Source organism: Hemitrygon akajei, chromosome 22, assembly GCF_048418815.1.
Source record: "Hemitrygon akajei chromosome 22, sHemAka1.3, whole genome shotgun sequence".
Taxonomy (NCBI): domain Eukaryota; kingdom Metazoa; phylum Chordata; class Chondrichthyes; order Myliobatiformes; family Dasyatidae; genus Hemitrygon; species Hemitrygon akajei.
Genome location: NC_133145.1, coordinates 57,651,630 through 57,667,309, shown reverse-complemented (window position 1 = coordinate 57,667,309; position 15,680 = coordinate 57,651,630). Strand labels below are relative to the sequence as shown.

Genomic DNA, 15,680 nt, shown 5'->3' with positions numbered 1-15,680 from the left:
AGGCTGCTCGTTGCAAGTGCATTTTCCTAAGCAGGCTGATCCATAAGCAAATGATCTTCAACACAGCGTAAGATCCGCACCAAATATTTAAACTCGTTAGGTAGAAGGTACAAGAGCCTCAGGACTTGTACCACCAGGTTCAAGAACAATTACTACCTCTCAACCACCAGGCTCCTGAATAAAGAGGGATAACTACACTCACTCATTGAGATGTTTCCCACAACCAATGGTCTCACTTTAAGGACTCTTTATCCTATTGCTATTTACCTTTATTTGCATTTGCACGGTTTGTTGTCTTCTGCACTCTGGTTGACCTTTCATTGATCCTGTTATAGTTACTATTCTATGGATTTGCTGAGATTGCCCATGTGAAAATAAATCTCAGGGTTGTATGTGGTGACATTATAATAAAATTTACTTAGAATTTATTTTGAAATATGTTCTTCCTGCACATTTAGGTCTACTGTCTTTCAACCTGTTTCAGATGCATTTATGTTACCTGTGGAACTGACATTAAAGACTTCATAAACTAAAAAGCAAGAATCAGTACTATTCATTTCAACTTGTTATCACTCCCATTATAGAGGGCAGAACAGTGCTTTAAATATATATATATATATATATACCAGCTGTCTATCCAGTTTTCTTTTTCCTTTATTCATTCTCCCCATATGCTTCCATTTTGTTTTGTAATTCCAAAAACACAAAAAAAATTAATTAGATTGAAAACAAGAGAGCTGGAAGTGCAAGTCTAACTTCATTTTCACTTCAAGTGAGGCACACATATGACATACACAGCTCTTGTGTTTCTACATATAACTTGCAATAAGTTATTTAAATGAACAAGACTGCTTAATCGAACATATTTACAATATTACTGAAATAATAAATGCACTACAATTTCTATCTGCCAATCAAAATCTACCCTATCACTTACCTGCCTCTATCCCACCATTCACTATATACTGCTGTTCACTGGCAATCTGTCCCTCTCCTGTGTCAGTCCTGATGCAGGCTTTGACCCAAAACGTCGATCGTATCTTTTGCTTCCACAGATGCTGCAGACTTGCTGAGTTCTTCCAGCATTGTGCTTCTTTTTGTAGATTCCTGTAGAATCCAAATTTGGCTGCAGTATGGTGTAATATCATAAAAATTACTGTAAGAAATACTGTAAGAAATTACTGTAAGAAATATTTTAAAAAGTCCTGCAAAAAGAGAGCTAAAATTGAGATAGTGTTCATGATCTGTTGGTGGAGAGAAAGCTGTCCCTTAAATACTGAATGCATGTCTTAAGGCTTCTTTCTCTCCTCCTTGGATGGCAGGAATAAGATGCGGGCACGTCCTGAATGCTGAGGGGTTCTGTCGCCGATATTGAAGGATGCTGTCGTTGTGAGTACTTTCTTGGCTGAATCTTGATTTGTGTTTATCACAGACAGAAAATAGATATTAAAAAAACTTTTAAATAGATACACAAGTTGCGTGCAGCCCAAGTAACTAAAAGGGAGCTGGAAGAACAGTAAAAAGATTGAGTCTTACTATTATAGTCAAAGTTAAATTTATTATCGAAGTACGTGTATGTTATCTTGAAATTCAATTTCTTGCTGGTGTTTACAGGAAAATAAAGAAATACAATAGAATTTAAGAAAATAATACATAAGACTGACAAAAAACCAATGTGCAAAATAAGACAAATTGTGCAAGTAAAAATAAATAATACTGAGAACATGTGTTGTAGAGTCCTTGAGAGTGAGTGTATGGGTTATGGAATCAGTTCAGAGTTATGGTGAGTGAAGTTATCCATGCCAGAGACGACCCCAGACACACAACGAATTTATGGAATAAGTCACGAATTTGAGGAGTCACAGATTTCTATTTGATCTCCCATAGCACAGACTGGTTATTAGGGTTTTATTCTTGCTCAATAAAATATTAATGAATCTAATTACAGCAGTTGTGCTGTAATTTTATGTAAAAACATGCTTCAACATTGTCACTTAATTGCAGTGCTGAAGGAATCTTGCATTCTTGGGAGTTTCTGGTGAGGAACATCGTCCCATGAAGAGCAGGTAAATTCTTCAGTATTGTGACCAATCCCTTCACTCAGAAGCATAAAAATAGTTCAGTCATTATTTGATCCCACATCCAAAGATCCTCCAAAGTTGCTTCACAAGTTGATAGGATTGTTAAGAAAGTTGGCTTTCATTAGTCGGGATATTGAGGCAAGAGCAGCGAGGTAATGTTGCAGCTCGATAAAACTTTGGTTAGACCACACTTGGAATATTGTTGTTCAGTGTTATAGGGAGGATGTCAAAGCTTTGGAGAGGGTGTAGAGGAGATTTACCAGGATACTGCCTGGACTAGAGGCCAGGTCTTTTGAGAGGATATGTCGAGCCAACTAGGGCTTTTTTCTTTGGAGCAAAGGAGGACGAGAGGTGATTTGGTAAGCGGCATGATTGAATGGACAGATTTTTCTCCCCAGGAGATATAATTGTAAGGCGATTGGAGGAAAGTGGGGGGGGGGGGGTATCAGATAGTCAGATAGTACTTTCTTTTACACAGAGAGTGGTGGGTGCATGGAATGCTGTGGTGGGGGTGGTGGTAGGGGAAATATGTTAGAGATATTTAATACACTCTTAGGCACAGGCATGATAGAAAAATGAAGGGCTATGTAGGAGGGAGGGGTAGGTTATAAGTTTGGCAGAACATCATGGGCTGAAGGGCTTGTCCTGTGCTGTAGTGTTCTTTGTTCCATATTGTTTATGGAAGCTTACTGTGCATAAACTAGCTGCCACAGCTCCCCCATCATAATAGTGACATTCAAAGTATTCTTAAACAACTGGTAAAATTGGTATATTTATCATGGGCAAATTTATTATATTTTATTATTAATGACTTTACACTTTCAAGAAAAGTGGTTTTTATAATCTGGTTAAGAAAACTTACAAAACAGGAAACTAAATTCTCACAGAGAATCTGCACTAACAGAAATGCAGAGAATTAAGTCCAAAACAAGTGTACTTATTCTTTAATTAGTCATGTCCCCTTCCTTATCCCACAATGGAGAATGTATGTAACAATGGAAAATATGCATTAGAGTGCAGTCATTTTATAGTCCATTATTTGTTAGCCTGTTGGAGCTTTCTTCTGAATTCGTAACACAAATCTCCTGAGGGTTGTACTTTATAATAGTTTCCATTTTGCTGGAGGTGTTCAACGAAGCCCAAACCAAATATTCATGCAATTACACTTTCCTGAGCTGGGCAATCCACTGGTAAAAAGACTTATTATAGCAGTATGAACAAAGCGAGCCTTCCATTATGGTGCACTATTAAAACTATTAGAATTTGAAGTTAAATCACAGAAATGACTTAACGTATTTTGTGTAATTACCCATTCAGAACGAAGACAAGTCCCCATTTAAACTTATCGACTTTCCTTATCCATGTGTCATCATCTTTTAATTACCATGATTCAGAGAGTAATAGAAATGCAGATCTCAATAGTGATAATAACTTATTGAAAAGAAAATCAGCTGAGTACAACTTCCACACAGAAATTGTTTGAAATACAAAGGTTAATGAAAGGGGCATATGAAAGCAAATTAACGAGAAACATTTACAATGGTTTGTTGAAGTTCACACTTCACTAATTCAGAAGCATAACAAATAAAATGAGTATTAGTTTTTATTTGTTGGGTTCCATCCATTTTTACCATTAGACATTTCTCTTAATTCATCACTGGTGTGAAGTTAAAAGTTAACTTTTAACTTTAAAATTTAAAAGTTTTATGGGTACAAGTTTGTCAGGACATACATTCGTTAAAGGTGTAACTTTTAGAAACAAACATGAAACAGAATACTTAAATTAATTCAAGCAAAATCAACATATTAAAAAGCAAACAAAATAATGGTAAAACAAATTTACAGAACGTAATAAAATATCAAAGAAAAATATTTTCTCTAAGTATGAAACAAAGGAAAAAAATGAGCAAATATTAATTACTTCTGCTTCTGCAGAACACCTGATGGTATAAATCAATAAGATACCCTGACATTATAATGTTACTGGTTCAGTTGCAAAGGTCACTCACTCTTAATGTTACTAATTATAGAAATGTGGACATCGAGGGATACATGTACATTTCAAATGAAAATAATTCCATAATTTCTAAGTAAATTATGAAATAATATTCCATAATTTCTAGGTAAATTTCTAAGAAAGAAATTTATTTGAGCTGCTCACATGGTTAAGTGCTGGAATACAAACCAGATCTAAAGAAAAATGCATGAATTTGCAATGTTTAATTTTAAGCCCTTATTAAAAGAGAGTTAGGATATAACAGATTTACTATCAGCTCATTGTAGAAATGGGTAACTGTAATTTACTGGACAGTATGTATTACAGACCCTTTTGAAATACTATATGGTCCCCTGAAATAACAGTTACCTAAATGAGTCTTGCCTCGGAATAATCAGAACTTCCAAATATGCTAAGAGAAAAAGTATTACCAATTCCATTAGTGTCAAATTATTCTTTTAACCACCGAGGACTATTTGTTGTTGGGGATGTGGGTCAGTGGTGAGATGGCCACAAAAGTTCATAATCTTTATTAAATAAACTTGAGATTTAAAATTGGTTCCTGCACTAGGACCATAAGTTAATATGGAGCCATAGAGCACCTAGTTGATGCCCAACTATTATTCTAACTTGTCCCATTGACCAGCCCTTCCATATATGTTTCTCTTTAATGTTGAAATCAAACCTGCATCCACTACTTCCACTGGCAGCTCGTTCCAAACCCTCACCACCCTCATGTTCCAGCCTCACTCAACCACAGTGGAAAAAGCCTGCCTGCATTTACCCTATCGATACCCCTCATGATCTTGAATACCTCTGTCAAATATCTCCTCATTCCCTTACGCTCCAGGGAATAAAGTCCTAACCTATTCAACCTTTCCCTGTAACTCTGGTCCTCAAGTCCCAGCAACAGCCTTATTAATTTTCTCTGCACTCTTTCAACCTTATTGATACCTGCAAATTAAATTGATACCATTGTTTAGTTAGTAAACACTAAAATAGTTTTAATTTTAATTGCACCTTAAATATCCTTATAAATAGAAAAAGCAGCATGATACATAAATAAAACTAAATTACCCACAAATATGACAGATTTTTTGAAAAGTCTGCAATAGCAGATCTTTTACAGGTCAATCAAATGAAAATAGAATATGCAATTTTAAATTATATACTTAAAAGATTTTACTGCACTGGACTGTAAACACATTCACTAACCATCTGGATATTTACAAGCCACTGCTTTAGTACACCCAAATGTTCAGACCATTCCTTTGGTGCATCCCATAATTTTAAATTAAAACTATTATTAAAAGTTTTGCCAAGCAAACGCACTGCAAAAAATCTAAAGCACTTAAATCTGGTAGACATAAAAAGAAAACAGTGCTGATGTAAGATTGTTCATTAAATTTAGTGTACTGATGTAAATGCCCATTCTGAATGCATGCTTCAGCACTGCATTACTGACAGTCTTTCCCATCCGGGATCTCTTTAATTTGTTCATCAGCTCTCTTCTTGATTGCCTCGATTGCAGCCAGCTCTTTAGCTTCTTTCTTTTGGTTTCTTGCCTCAAATTGTAACCTTTACACAGGAATGAAAGAAAATGTATTTAAAAATGGGAGCAGAGGTACTGAGTAATACTTATATAACACCAGTAATCACTCAAGAAATTAGCTTGCACTAAGATTCTTAAAACTTGAGAATCTCATTAACCTTAAAATCCAAAGCATTAGAGAATATTTAGACCATCAGCACTCTTTCATTAACACTAAATGTTTATGCATTTGATCTTGCTTGTTACCCTCACCAACATTTGTATGAAAAGAAGGCAGATATTCTTCCCCCAATACTGTTGGGTGCATGTTCAGGATTGTAATACACACTCACTTTATCAGTTACACCTGCTCGTTAATGCATATATCTAATCAGCCAACCACGTGGCAGCACTCAATGCATAAAAGCATGGTCAAGAGGTTCAGTTGTTTTTCAGACCAAGTATCAGAAGGGGGAAGAAATGTGATCTAAGTGACTTTGACCATGGAATGATTATTGGTGGTAGAAAACTGCTGTTCTAGGATTTTCTTGCACAATGATCTCTAGAGTTTACAGAGAATGTTGAGACAAACAAAAAAAAACACCCAGTAGGCAGCAGTTCTGTGGGCTAAAATGCCTTGTTAATAAGAGAGGTCAGGGGAGAACGGCCAGACTAGTTTCAAGGTGACAGCAACTCAAATAATCAAATATAGAAGAGTATTTCTGAATGCACATCACGTCAAACCTTGAAGTGGATGGGCTATAGCAGCAGACCACGAACGTACACTCGGTGGCCACTTTATTAGGTATAGGAAGGACTGATTTTTTTTTTCTACTTTATCCCACCATTCCAGAAAGAACAGTAACTTAATTTCAATTTAGGATAGGGTATTTGCTGCTCACAATATTAATTACTGAGTCTCAGAATACCAAACTGTGACTAGGTCATTAGTTTGAGGAGAAAGGGCTTGATTGGGTGGATGCGGGGAGAATGTTCCCAATGATGGGTGAAACTAGGACTAGGGGGCATAATCTTAAAATAAGGGGATGCCATTCCAGGACTGAGATGCGGAGAAATTTCTTCACTCAGAGGGTAGTGGGGCTGTGGAATTTACTGCCCCAGAGAGCTGTGGAAGCTACTACACTCAATAAATTCAAAACGGAGATAGACATTTTCCTGGATAAAAATGGCATTAGGGGATACGGTGAGCGAGCAGGTAAGTGGACATGAGGCTAGGTTTAGATCAGCCATGTGATCTCCTGGACCAGTTTTCGATAGCCTGGATGGGTCGGAGAGGAATTTTCCAGATTTTTTCTCCTCAATTGGCAACTCGGTTTTTTTTCCCCGGGTGATCACATGGGTTTGGGCGGGATGAATAATAAAATAAAATGGGCGGCATGGTGCCCTGTTGGTTGGCACTGTTGCCTTGTGGGATTCGGTGAAACCTAGAGTTAAGATTGGATCAGCCATGATCTTGTTGAATGGCGGAGCAGGCTTGAGGGGCCGATTGGCCTACTCCTGCTCCTACTCTTATGTTCTTATGTTCTTATGTAACCTGCAGGTAGGATACAGCTTCGAGTCAAATGCCATTTTAATTCATCCCATATTCTCAAGCTGAGCTCCATTCCCTCTCTCCTACATTGAGCTACACCGGAACTCCACACCATGCTTCCATGCGTGCTAGCAGCTCAGAATAAATTGTTGCCTCTGTAAAAGAGGGGTGAAGAGAACTCTATCCTCTCCAACATCTTCAGAAGTTTAATTCTTCCGGGACAACACTGTGGACCGAAGGGCTTGTTCCTGTGCTGTTTCTGAGTTCTAAAACCTTGTGGACCAAAAATGCTTTGAGCTGATTATATTGGATAAGCAGAAGAAACATATTCATTAACAATATTCTTTACACTGAGGATCAAAGACTTAAAACTGCCAATTTCCACTTGAATTAAAATGGCATAACAAAGGAAATGGGGAAGAAGAGTCTGCTTGGATTCACCTGTTCTCGATTATTCTTTGAACAATGTGGTCTGTGGTGAGGTCATTACCACTATGGATGGTTTTGAAGATGTTGCGTCGCTTTGGCTCCTGCAAGGAAATTCAACAATGAAATGAGGAAAAAAAGACTCAAAGAACAGGTCACAGAAACTATTTAAACCCTACATAATTACTAGTTTAATCTAAAACTATCACTATTTCTGATAACTGCATTCAGAATGTGGCATTGTTTCTTATTACCATTCATCTCAAGAAAAACTTCGCAGAACATGACCTGAAACAATATTAAAGAGGATCACATTTGATATGATCTACTGATAAGGTCAGAGCAAACAATTTCATATGTGCATTATGTGTGTGGTCTTATTTGATGACATACATTTGATTATAAGAATATGATCTGATGTGGAAAATGTTATCCTGTAAATCCATATGTACATGGTGATTTTGTCAACAGTCCAAAATAACTAATGTGCTGCAGATGCCGTCAAAACATGGCTGGGAACACCAGAAGAAAATAATTAAAAATTCTTTAAAATTTGATTTCTTAGGCAACTGTTTCTGGCAGCTTGTCAAAGTTGATAAGGAATATGTAAAAAATCTGGCACTTGAGTTAGGCCTTCAACTGCAGAAGGTGAAAATGCCCATTTAACATTCAAGGTCACATCATTCAGGTTAACAGGTTTGAGCCTTTGGGTAAATGGATCTTTTTCACAGAAGGGAAACCTGATGGAAGTTTATAAAACTATGGAAGGCACAGACAGGATAAACAGACAGCGTACTTTCCTAGGGGCAAAAACCTAGAACGTAGCTTCAAGTTGAGAGTGGTAAAGTTTAAAAGAGATGTTCCCATTTCCCACCCCTCCCACACAGAGAGTGGTGGGTGCTTGAAACACACGACTGGGAGGATGGCAGAAGCAATACAGTGATATTTCACAGGTATTTAGACAAGCACATGAAGACGTTGAGAATGGAGGGATACAGAGGCAGATGGGATTATGTTATTTTGGCATAATGATTGACACGGACCATGGGCTGAAGGGCCACTTGCTATGGTGTTCTGTTCTATGTTCTAACACTTTTTATACTATCCTCATTTTATGCTGCAACACCCAATAGTAAATTCTAAAGTTAAATAAAGCAATCAGAGAGGCATATCACATTAACTTTTAAAATTACAGCTGTATTTGGGAATTGAACAAAGTAGGAGTTCTTCCACTCTTTCTGAATTGCCAGAAAACCTGCATGATATTGGACACTGGATAAGGAAAAATTCAATTCAATTAAATTTTTGGAACAAAATTGTCTTCTGTCCCAATCATAAATCTTCCTCACTCTGTGATGAGTTTTCAACAACTAATCAGTCAATTTTTTCTGAAACAGAATCAGATGCTCAGACCTCCCACATGTGCCCCAAATCTGACCGGCTGAGGATCTATATTAACTACAGGTGTTTGAGAAGTTTAAAAAAAAATCATTTATTCAAGCATTCAAAGACATACTTATTTGTAGAGGAGTTTTGAATTTGCGGCATTTAAGTTCTGACACAAAATGAACAATCTGAGAGCTCAAATATAAATTGATTCCAATGAATGTAATGGATATTTTAAGCTTACAGCATAGGGATCGGAGTTATCCTTATCAGCAATTACTTCTGTCTTTCCGTGACAGACCAAGTCAACCTGAAGAAAAAGGAGAATTTTCAGTTCATAGTGATTAATCACATTTGCAGTGAAAAGCCTGCTTTTTTTTAATCCTCCTTTTAGCCCATTGGGAAACAGTTTACAGACCTCATTTATCATTTCACAACAATAAATAAGTAATAACAGCAAAAGATTTAGACTTGGTCTAGTGCTTCAAGGCTCAAGTTCGTTGATGTTATTAATCTTTTTTCTACTCTCAATGTTAGAAAATCAAAATATTTTCAATTCCTTAAAGGTTAGAAGGTGGGATAATCTTTCAGATCAGCTGTCTTGTGAATCTAAATGGACTTCAATAACATAAACTTCAAACCTAATGAAATGCCACTTGCATAAAATCCGTGGTGCAAAACTTTGAAAATAATAAACAGAGTTCACTGATGGGAAAATCCAAATTGGATGTTGTCTGTTTTCACACAGCACAGCAACTAATGAGTGCAAGCAACTTAAATGAGAGCTGATGATGTCAGCATGATATTTTAGCAAATTTACAGTACTGTGCAGAAGTCTTAGGTACATCAATATAGCTAAGGTGCACAAGACTTATACACAGTACTGTATTTGTCAATGTGGAGCAGAGAGCAAGTTTGTAAATCTGGTGGAGCAAAGGATATTGGTAATGGCGTAAGTGGAGCGCCTTGGGAAGAATGTGGGGCAGAGAAGGAATGCCGGGGTGGGGGTGGGGGGCTGTGCCATGGGAAGAGAGTGGGACAGACACTCCTGTGCCTAGCATCACTTTATGGACATACAGTCAATGTATACAAGTTATCTTATGTACTTATATTTATTGTGTTTTTTTGTGCTACATTGGATCTGGAGTAACAATTATTTTGTTCTTTACACTTGTATAAATATCATTATTTGCAGCCTTGATAGCAGCAATAATGACATTTGTAGATTTCTTATTGCACGCCCTCTAGTGGCTAATCAGTATTTCAACAATTAAATCCTCTGACATTGATGGGGGGGGGGGGTACTGCAAAATTGGTCAAAAATATTAATATATCTCAATTCTATCTAGGATTGGATTTTCAGAAAGTAACTACTAGCCATCGTAACTTTGATGAGTTTGCAGAAAGAAAAATATTAGGTGGACACTTATGCAGTCAATTTAAAATCGAGCATTTTTCAGTATAAATAATCATACCTTGAAGTGATCCAGCAAATCCGCAGTCACAGAATAAGGAGCTCCGATCACTACTTCAGACACATACTAAAAGGAAAACGAAAGGAACACAACAATATGTAAATAAAATTTAGAACTTCTTCAATTACTGAAATCTGATACTCAAATCTCTCTACTCACTCTGCAGGCCAGTACACTGAGAGTTCTTTCATGCACATTCATAATTGGATAATTCTTGCCTTTGTATCGGTTGACTTCCTGCAAAAACAAGATGTTTAATCATTATCATCATCATGTACTGTATCGTATGACACAGGCAATTGTGGCCTCATGACCATGATTGTTTTTGGCAAATTTTTCTATGAAAGTGGTTTGCCATTTCCTTCTTCTGGGCAGAGGCTTTACAAGACGGTGACCCCAGCCATTATCAAAACTGTTCAGAGGTTGTCTGTGTAGCATCAGTGGTTGCATAACCAAGACTAGTGACATGCACCCAGCTGGTGATAAGACCATCCACCACTGGCTCTCATGATCCTGATCGGGGGGGATAAGCAGGTGCTATGCCTTGCCCAAGGGTGACCTGCAGGCTAAGGAGAGAAGGAGCACCTTACACCTCCTTTGGTACAGACACATCTCCACCCTGCCAACCACAAGATGTTTAATAAAAAAAATATTAATTCTCAAATTGGAAGCTTGGACTGGATTCAACAAGCAGAATCAATTAGTAATTCATGAGGCAGAAGGTAAGCATTTAGGTTACTAGCTGAGCAACAGTAGATAAAACATGATCAAAAAAGCCAAAGAAAGCTCCAGAGAAAAACGCGTTACAGCAAAACATGTGACAACACCCATAATTCACTGACTTAATCCACATTACAATTCCTGCCTAATCATGCATACGGTTCCTTTCTAGTTAATGCGTTGGATAGTGAGTAGATCAATAAAACTCTATGTTAATACAGATTTTATAGTGTACTATGCATTTGCCTGTAGATGAACTTATCACTTTTCTCTATGGTTACAAGAGTTAATAAATAACTTCTACATTTAAAGTAGGGAAAAATATTGCAATAATGTATTTAAATTCATAACAGAATAATCCTTTGAAGGGCAGCATATGATTACACTACTTTGACTAAGAGATGACACAACTGATGCACACTGCAAAATTTATTCACATTCGTATAAGTGTTTGTAGAAATTTATTATAGTTTTACTTGATGAATGACTTGAAAATGTACTGTTTAAACACATACTTGAATTGAGGAAACTACTTACCTGATCAAAATGTAGACCAACAATAACGTAAGGCCTATCTGCCAACTTGTAAACACTTTCCAGAAAGTCTACGTGACCGATATCTTTTTAAGAATTGTAAAGGAATGTAAAATGGATAGAATTATTTTATGGTCTATAACTTAGGTGTGCTTTAACTCTGAATAAAATTAATTCTCAGTAAGGATACGGAACAAGTCAAATGCTCCTGCCACGTAGATTATGGTGTCATTTGGTTGAGGTTCTTTTCCAGAGGCAAATTGAATAATTTTTTGAGATGTCTGTAAAAACTGAGATACTCCAGTCCATGGGCTGTGACCTTTTGGACCCTTTTAAAAAGAAAACCAGACTTATTAAACTTGCAGCGATAGGTAAAATTAATGTTAACTGATCAGACCTTTATTTTCCTTCATGATATGTTGGTAGGTAGGTAAGCAAAGCAATTTCTCAACAGGTCACTGGGAAATGAGGAGGCAGATTGTAATGCAAATATTGTTCACTGTATTACCCAAGAACTCCAAAAGCAGGCAAGTGATGTGACAGCTCTTAGTTTCCACATCAACTAACTGATGTTCTAAGTTGAGAAAAGTTAAATCCAAACAGGGTAATTTCAGTCTGCTATAACTCTGGAATAAAATATCATGTAGCACAAAAAAAATGGATAGATTTTAACTCAAAGGAAAACTCAAGGAAATTAAGCTTTTAATTTAACTGAAGGAAAGCTGATGAAGATAGTGTTATGAATGTGCTCCACATGTTGAAAGTATTTATTCTAGCCCTTGTACATTCTAATGAAGTTTATATGAATTATTTCCAATTTGTAACAGACCATATATCACTGAAACAAGACTAAAAGAAACTTTCTCCCCTGCACAATGAATTAAATCTGCAATATCTGCAATAACGTGATTGCAAATACCCAAAATCTGAAGTTTAAAATTCCCAAGATCCCACTTGTAGTGATTAAAGGGAGGAAACATTAAACAACTTTTGAAAAGTTGTATAGAATTCCAAAATCTATCAGTTTTGGACATTGTTACCCATGTTAATCTGGAAGATGAAGCAATGCTTTTAGACCAGACAGAGATCTAAACCCAGAGTTCTGTATTGGACAGCTAGATTAATGCAGTCAACAGTAAGGAAGATTTTACACAGTGTGCCACAGTTGCAGCTGTAAATTGGCAGATAATTTGGTGAAGTATTTTGTTTTAAAGCTGAGAAGATTTAACAAAACTATACATCAAATAAAACATAGTAACTTGCAGCTGTTATTTATTTATTTAATAACGTGGAATAGGTTCTTCTGACCCTTCGAGCCACAGCACCCAGCGATCCCTGACAACCCCAATTAAATCCTAATCTAATCATGGGACAATTAACAATGACCAATTCACAGACATGAGGAATTCTGCAGACACTGGAAATCTAAAGCAACACACACAAAATGCTGGAGGAACTCAGCATGCCATGCAACATCTATGGAAAGGAATAAACAGTCGATGTTTCGGGCTGAGACCCTTCTTCAGGACTGGAAAAGAAGGGGTGAAACGCCAGAATAGAAAGATGGAGGGCACAGGAAAGGAAGAAGGACTAGCTAGAAGGTGATAGGTGAAGCCAGGTGGGTAGGAAAGGTAAAGGGCAGTAGATGAAGGAACCAGATAGGAGAGGAGAGTGGACCATTGGAGAAAGGGAAGGAGGAGAGGCACCAGAGTGAAATGATAGCCAAGTGAGAAGGGGCCAGTGTGAGGATTAGCAGAAGAGGGAGGAGGAGGGAAAAGCTTTTTTACTGGAAGGAGAAATCGATAGTAATACCATCAGGTTGGAGGCTACCCAGACAGAATACAAGGTGCTGTTCTCTACCTTGAGGGTGGCCTCATTGTAGCAAAAGAAGAGGCCACGGACCAATATGTAAGAACAGGAATGGGGATAGGAATTAAAATAGTTAGCACCAGGAAATTCTGCTTTTGGCAGATGGAGTGGTGGTACTCGAGAAAACAGTCCCCCAATTTACGACGGGTCTCACCAATGGAGAGAAGGCCACAGCGGGAACACCAGCAGATTCACAGGAGGACTGTTTGGAGGTGAGACAGGAGGTGTATGGGCAGATGTAGCACTTTGGCCTGCTTGCAGTGATAAGTGCCAGGAGCGACATTAGTGGGGAGGGATGAGTGGTCAAGTGAACCATGGAGGGAGTGACAAATTTATAGATAACACTTGAGCTGTGCCCAGCCAAACAGCTGTGGGTGTAGAGAAAGAGTACAGCAGTGGCCTAAGAACACATCTTTGAGGTGCACCAGAGTTGATTGTCAGAGAGAAGATGTTACTTCCGATCCGCACTGACTGTGGTCTCCTGATTAGCAAGTCAAGGAACCAGTTGCAGAGGCAGGCACAGAGCCCAAGGTTTGGAGTTTGTTGTTTAGAAATGAGGGTATGATTGTGTTGAACGCTGAACTATAATCAATAAACAGCAGCCTGACATAGGTTTTGCTATTGATCCAAGGCCGAGTGGAGAGCCAGTGAGGTGGTATCTACTGTAGAGCTACTGTGGCGATAGGCAAATTGCAGGGGCTCCAGGTCCTTCTTTGGGAGTTGATTCCAGCCAAAACCAACATCTCAGAACGCTTCAGCACAGTAGATGTGAGTGCAACTGGGCAATAGTCATTGAGGCAGCTTACCCCGCTCTTCTCGGGCACTGGCATGATTATTGCCCTTCTGAAGCAGGTGGAAACCTCTGACTGCAGCAGTGAGAGATCAAAGATGTCCTTGCTCACTCCTGCCTGTCTTACAAGACTCTACAGAAGAGGCCATATGGGTAGAGTTTAGAAATAAAAGAAAAATGATCAGTTGGCTGGGGTATATTGCAAGCCTTTCAACAGTCAGCGGGAAATAGAGGAGCAGATATCCAGAGAGGTGTAATAGCAACAGGGTTATAATAGCAGGGGATTTTGACTTCTCAGCATTAACTGGGATCACCGAAGTGTGAAAGGCCTGGAGCAAGAGAATTCTTTAAGTTCATCCTGCAGGGAGTTTTGAGCCAAAAGTTCAAAGTACAATTTATTATCAAGGTATGTATGAATTATACACCTTAAGATTTGATTTGCTTTCAGGCAGCCACAAAGCAAGGCACTTGAAGAACCTAATTTAAAAAAGAGCAAAACAACTGCGCAGAGAAAGAAAAAAAAACACAATCATGCAACCAACAGAAGCAAGCGACAGTGTTCCGAACCAGACTGAGTCCTCAGATCTGCTCCCTGGAGTAGCCGGAGTCGGCCCAAGCCTCGATCTCTGTAGCATAGCAGCTGAACGGACATGGTGGGAGAGTGAGCGAAACTAGCCCGACCCTCACCTCCAGTCCCGACACTCGGGCTTTCCAGTCTGTTTGGAGCAAGCACCGAGTAGTGCCAGTGTGTAGACAGTGCTACTAGTGAATGGGGCAGGACTGGATGTAATCCTAGTGAGTGAATCTGGGCAAGAATCAGTGGACGAGCACGTGCAGTAAGTGACCATGACTCTGTAAGCTTCAATGTACAGTATTTCCCCATATTATGGCAGTTCAGGTAAAGGAAATTCGCTCTTAAGGAATTCACAAATCAGTACCAAAAAAGTCTGGAATATAGAATTTAAAAATCACTCTTAAGGAATCTATTTGGAAAAAAAAATGTTTTCCAAAAAGTAAACTAGTTTACCAAGGATAATGCTCACAGGTTGCAGCTTTATAGTGGGAGGCCACTTGAGGTATTTGTTTGGAAACTGACAGGGCAGTCTCTTTTATTGATCATTTCTAGTTAACTAAAACAACAATTCTTTCTCTTCTGGCTACAATACAATCAGAATTCCCTTGCCTATAATCTATGCACCGTGGGGGTACTACTACTGAGAGAAAAAAAACTTACTCCAGGAATGCATCTCCACTTGTAACATGGGATTCAATGGGAGGGATTAAAAAAAAAGGAAAATCATAAGAATGCCACTTCTCTGT

The 15,680-nt window shown here is 38.1% G+C and overlaps 1 protein-coding gene and 1 long non-coding RNA gene across 4 annotated transcripts in view; one reads left to right on the top strand and one right to left on the bottom strand.

Annotated features, from left to right (window-relative positions):
• LOC140714772 (uncharacterized) overlaps positions 1 to 15,680 on the top strand; it is a 28,548-nt gene that overhangs the window by 1,960 nt on the left and 10,908 nt on the right. Inside the window, exons 2-4 of one of the 2 annotated variants that reach the window (XR_012095996.1) lie at positions 1,323 to 1,389; positions 2,005 to 2,066; positions 7,170 to 7,922. This is a non-coding gene — a long non-coding RNA (uncharacterized lncRNA). Of the gene's footprint in view, positions 1 to 1,322; positions 1,390 to 2,004; positions 2,067 to 7,169; positions 9,978 to 15,680 lie in introns of those variants that run through there. The other variant, XR_012095995.1, reaches the window with a different exon arrangement.
• The window catches only part of pcyt2 (phosphate cytidylyltransferase 2, ethanolamine), a 42,873-nt gene continuing 30,864 nt past the window's right edge, over positions 3,672 to 15,680 (bottom strand). For both annotated transcript variants that reach the window (XM_073026316.1, XM_073026317.1), the window contains exons 7-13: positions 11,892 to 12,030; positions 11,705 to 11,787; positions 10,607 to 10,684; positions 10,448 to 10,513; positions 9,217 to 9,282; positions 7,602 to 7,690; positions 3,672 to 5,655 (exon numbers count right to left, since the gene is read on the bottom strand). In XM_073026316.1, the coding sequence (XP_072882417.1) occupies positions 5,535 to 5,655; positions 7,602 to 7,690; positions 9,217 to 9,282; positions 10,448 to 10,513; positions 10,607 to 10,684; positions 11,705 to 11,787; positions 11,892 to 12,030 (642 nt within the window). In that variant the 3' untranslated portion in view covers positions 3,672 to 5,534. The remainder of the gene's footprint in view (positions 5,656 to 7,601; positions 7,691 to 9,216; positions 9,283 to 10,447; positions 10,514 to 10,606; positions 10,685 to 11,704; positions 11,788 to 11,891; positions 12,031 to 15,680) is intronic.